The 5,449-nt window shown below is 46.9% G+C and overlaps 1 protein-coding gene across 2 annotated transcripts; it reads right to left on the reverse strand.

The window, feature by feature from the left end:
* Nucleotides 1-1,560: 1,560 nt before the first annotated feature.
* On the reverse strand, nt 1,561-4,645 carry LOC125553358 (histidine-containing phosphotransfer protein 2-like). Of its 2 annotated transcripts, XM_048717151.2 has the most exons (6): nt 4,499-4,641; nt 4,277-4,413; nt 4,121-4,189; nt 2,808-2,879; nt 2,283-2,355; nt 1,561-1,889 (listed from the first exon to the last, which is right to left on the reverse strand). In XM_048717151.2, exons 1-6 carry the CDS (start codon nt 4,556-4,558, stop codon nt 1,854-1,856), a joined length of 447 nt encoding a protein of 148 aa, XP_048573108.1. In that variant the 5' UTR covers nt 4,559-4,641; the 3' UTR covers nt 1,561-1,853. The 2 variants fall into 2 exon arrangements, with proteins under 2 accessions (XP_048573108.1, XP_087375573.1); XM_087519447.1 differs by lacking the exon at nt 2,808-2,879 and having other exon boundaries at nt 4,499-4,645.
* Nucleotides 4,646-5,449: the final 804 nt, after the last annotated feature.

Genomic DNA, 5,449 nt, shown 5'->3' on the forward strand with positions numbered 1-5,449 from the left:
GACCCTCCCATAGGCATTATAACCATCGCCCCCCACTGTCCACGGGGAGGATTGCGGCTGCCATCCGAGGGACCGTAGAACTCTTGCCCCAAGCCGAAGTTCTGACTTCGGCCAACTCCTTGAGTAGCGACGCTCATGGCCAACGCCCGCCTATCCCTAGCAGGTGGCGCGCGCCACTGCGAACCGTCGGTTCTAGCCGGCGGCGGCTGCCCGTTCCCATGGCTGGCCATTGCTACCATCGCAACCACAGGTGCCGACGAGATCCTGGCGACACGCCCCTGCCTTAGCGAAGAAAAACCAGGGTGAGCAATATGTCAAACCCTAGACGCCGGACGTGCATGAGAATGCACAAGATCCAATGTGTTTGTGTGCAACGTCGCTGGGATAGCACCGACTAGGCCAACGGCCTGGGCTACATACCATATACCCATTACCATTCGAGCCCAAGACCGCGGTTGCTGCCTCCGTCGCACATTGCCACCTTTGCCACTCGGATATCCTCAGTCCCGACGACCACCTACGCTGCTGGCTGCATCGCCGCACGACCCTTCTTCTTATTTTTTCTAGTAACCATCATCGAAGAATCCGGCAATATAAAACAAGATAACGTAGTTTGTGGGAGACTTACCTTGGGAATCGGCCCTTTCCAAGGCTTGATCATCGACGCCGACTACCTTTGAAGTACGCCCTGGTGAGGTCAAGTCACCTTGTCATTGTCCTTGTTACCATTGCAACACACCTTCAGCGTCGACAATCACATGGACAGCGGTGACAAGATCTGCAGCGTCACGACGGCCTTGGAATCGCACTAAGTCTTCATCCTCGCACCCCTCCGTGAAAATCCAGAAGAGGCCCCCGATCCGCCAGAGATTGGGCTTGGGATTTGGATCCACCGCCACCATCCGATAAACCACTTCCTTCAATTCCTTTGCCAGAGACATCGTAGTAAGATCCACAATATCGATCGGATCCGAATCACGCCGCTGCCCCTGCGTGATCGGACAACCAATAGAGATCTCAAAAACGTCGATCACCATGTGTACGCCTTCCAACACATGCTCGTCTCCCCGTAGGTACCGCCCCACGAGAATGTCCTCCTCTTCATCTCTCACCGTAATCCATCGTGACGTAGGGTGATGATTGAGGATTCCCCTGCAGCGATCTCCCGTTCCCCCGATGAAGGAGAACAAGGCCTGCCACCACATCGGCTCAACTAGCTCCGGTGCTCTAGGCACATCACGCGCGCACGCCGGTGCCGGGGAGCCGCCACCCTCCGGCAGTGCAGGCGCAATTGCCAGTTTCGCCTGGTCCGTCATCAACAGACCGTCTGTGATGGCCACGTGGCAGGGGACTGTAACGAGTCTGGTTTTCTGGAGGTTCTGATGGTTGTGGAGGCTAACCAACGACACTCACATTGTACTAGCCAACATAGGACTTCTAATCTCAAGCCATGCACTCACTCAGGTGTAGTTTTAGAGAACCAACAAACATTTCCCCTTGCTCAAGCAGAGGCACTGGCATCCTGAAAGACAGTAAACAGACGAGAGAGACAACATCGTATGACAAAATGAAGACACCATTAACCAGCCAACTAGGTAAAGAGTTCACAAATTGCATGGGCCGGGGAAGCCCAACAAGCACAACCTGATATAGACTTGAAAGAGACATAGACACATGACAACGATTTTTTTGAAGATTTGTGTGACTCGAGTTCCTACACAAGATTCCTCGTGTTATTTTATAACCGCCTGAAAGCCAGACACATGTTGAATATTGTTTGCGCCTTCAGAGATAAATACACCCCATCATGGGTGGGATCACATGGGGCTATGCTCTTTTTGCTTCGATTGCTACTACTTAGGACCACAGGCTGCGATCTGCTGCTCCAGCTACATCAAAAGAAGAACAAATTAATGATTACAACATGCCTAAGGCACTGTGCATAATGTTTGTCAAGTCACAAGGATTCACAAATCAGCCATGTTACAAGGTGGTCGGTATCTTATTCCGGTCGTTCGCCAGGCTTATTTTACGTTGAGAAACAAATAAATTATATGGCTTAAAACTACCCAATATAGCTACAGAAATGTGTTGACAAAAATTAAGGCACAAACATTTCAGATACTTAAGAAACCAAACAGTATAATAAGATAAATATCAATAGCAAAAAGAATGAGAACACATTTCCCTTTTTATCTTAAACAATACATGACCGATTTGTAGAGCATGACACTAGTCAGAAGTTGGAAGTCAAAAGCCAACATAGGTACATAAGGGGCTACCTGCATCATGGTCTGGAACTTGTTGCACACATCGCAGAACTCATTCCTAAGAAGAGACAACGCCATGAGGCACCTAGAATAATGCAAAAATACCACATTGTCAAATGCTGGAGAGAATAATTAAGCAAACTGAATTGACATGGTTCGAAAATCGTAAGCCTAGGCATGGAAAAAATATCTCGAGCCATCTCAGACTTAGTCATGCTATAAACATAAGTCTAGAAAAGTTACAATAGAACAATCAAAGAAGCATATTCAGATAATGAACAGAGTTCTGCCATCACGTGGATGGAAATAAAGTGAACGCTGGTCCTTAAGAATATTAGATTAGTATGAACATAGTATAGTGGTGTAAAAGAGGAAATTTGCCAACAGCTTTACATATGGAATGCAAACAATACAGAGTGTGGAGAATAATTATTGTGCAACATGTATAGTAAGCTACTAAGTGAATAATTCCTTTTCGAAAAAACTAAGTGAATAATTAAACTGAAACACATATAATAAGGTACCAAGTATACTGACCCTTCTTTGCTTCTTGACTCAATGAACTGATGGAAATACATACAGCAGAGGTTCACTTTCTTAGCACCAACACTGATACAAGCCAAAAAGAGCAAGATAAGGACACTAGAATTTTCTCAAACTTACTAAGACAGTGTTTATTTCCAGGGACTTATTGGTCTAAGGACTTAAATAAGTCTCTATAAGTCCCATCTAAACCAAACAGGAGGGATTTATAGGAACTTAAAGTAGGCATTTGGGACTTATGAAATAAGACTCTCAAGGAGGGACTTATAGAGACTTATAGTTGTAATATGGTCTTATAGAGACTTATAAGTCCCAGGAACCAAACAAGTAGGGATTTTTTAGGGACTTGGGACTTATAAGTTGGGACTAAAAAAATTCCTAGGACTTATGAACCAAACAGGGCCTAAACGCTGTTGCTGTCATAATAATGTTCTCAAGGAGCCATTTTCTCTAACGGTTGTCAACACAGTAAATTGTTTGATCAACCAGAAAAATAAATAGCACTACCCTTGAACGCAATTGTACATGTAGTACCAGAGATAATTACAACACGTTAAAAATTCCACTTGTCGAACCATAACATTTGCATGACTATCAATGATTTAGTTACAAAAAACACAACAAAATTCGGCTTTTCTAATTACAGCTATACGATCGTGCGAGCTACACGAGCCACATGCCAATGCCATACACACCCGATGCCAGCTCATCAGAATAAAGACAACAGCAATAGTGTGGACAAACTAGAAAAACAACCATTGTCATTACGTAGAATAGCCGATCATTCAAATGTTTGCAGAAAGACAATTTATTATTGCGAGCCTAGAATATTGCCACTAAGTAAATAATAGATTTGTTAGCACTAGAAATGTCGGCAAGACAACAAGTATTCCTTGCGGATCTATAGCATCGCCGCTGGGACGAATACACAAACAGAACTCAGATCTTATACTTATGTATCCAACAGTCGCAAACTTCACCGCGCCAACACATCTGAACATAAACTTGGACAAACCAGGAAACTACCATCAGCGTTACACATATATAGCAAATAATTAATACCAGTAACGTTCACAACACGACAGGGTAGCCATAATATTGCCGTTGGCATGAATACCGGTACATCCGTTTCATGAAACACAAGTAAACTCGACACTTCTACCTATGACTACACAAAACGCAAGCAACAGCATGAACTGCATGCCCATGACAAGCACATCTAAATCACACCGACATCGATGCGACGGAGAACAAACATACAGTAGTTATAAATGGGTGGGAGAAAGACAATGGCTTATCATCATCACCTGCAGCTGCACCCCTTGAGCTGATGCACCAGGTCGTCCACCTTGTTGAAATCTACCACGGGCTGGTTCCTGCGAATCGCAAAACAGAGTGGACGAAATCAGTACCCAAGATGAGATGACGAAAGCAGATGGAGGGAGGAGGGGTTGGGGGCGGACAGCAGGCCAGCGATGCCGTTGAGGATGCTGTTGGCGTCGCTGATGAAGAGGTTGATGACCTCGGCAACCAAGCCCGGCGCTGAGCTGCCGTCCTCTTCCACCGACTGCAGGTACTGGAAATACTCGTCCACCGTACCCTACATGAATCACATCACATCACGAGAAGGCACAGCCAGCCCGTCAGCCCACAAGCACACCGGATCTAGATGGGGATGGACTCACCGTGTTGAACATTGAAGTGACATGGGAGTTCAGTCGAGCCCTGAGCGCGGCGGCCGACATGGCGAAGGGATCCGATGGAAACTGTGGTGCCGGTGGCGGAGTGGTCGAGGTAGAGTTGGAGGGGGTTTGGGGTCGATGGAGCCCCTTATATATCTGGAAGCACGAGGCTCTGCCCGCGGGAGACGTTTGGCTGGGAGTGCCACCATTAACAGTACAGGCACGGCTGGGAACCATTAGCTAGCTACAAGGTGGACGACGCCGGATGCAGCCAGATCGGCTCTTCCGCGGAAGCTTTTGGCGGTGAGTGCTACGTTACCTCTGCTTGCTTGGCCATGCATGAACGAGCGGGCATGCGTGCAGTGCATGAATGGAGCTACAGGTTGAGGAAGCCAGCTGCATCCAGATGATCATAGCGATGTGCAGATGGAGTAGGCTTCTTCTTTGGATGGTTCTGTCCCGATGGTCTTGTTTTTACGTACTTTTGTGTGCGAACTGGTGTCTGGTTCTCGTGCGTGCCTGCGTGGGCACGTTTTGTTAGGTTTAAGATTGATCCTATGAGCGGCCTTGCATCAGTGGTTGACGGGAGGATTTCTCAACAAAAAAAAAAGTCACGAGAGCCATCGCTTAATCAGGCATCCCGAAGGATCACGGTCCACGGAATGGCACGGCAGAGGCTCCTTCTCCACCTTCTTCTCAGAACTCCTTTCCCTTTCTTGCTGTGTGATCTTTACAAGCATGCTTGAGCTTGTATCTGTACCTTGAATCCGCCACCGAATCTACACTGAGTGAATCCTAGTGAGGTAGCTAGCAGATTCTGTTATGACAGTGTGGTGCCGCTCAGTTTTCGCACCATGGTGGATGTCTCAATTGCAAAGAGATCAGCTGTGTGTTTTCGTTGATATATAATGGCCAGGGGATTAGCCCGGTTCAAAAAGCTGCAACAGTATGAGC

The sequence above is a fragment of the Triticum urartu genome, chromosome 4A (genome assembly GCF_056163025.1).
Source record: "Triticum urartu cultivar PI428250 chromosome 4A, HENAU_Tu73, whole genome shotgun sequence".
Lineage (NCBI taxonomy): Eukaryota > Viridiplantae > Streptophyta > Magnoliopsida > Poales > Poaceae > Triticum > Triticum urartu.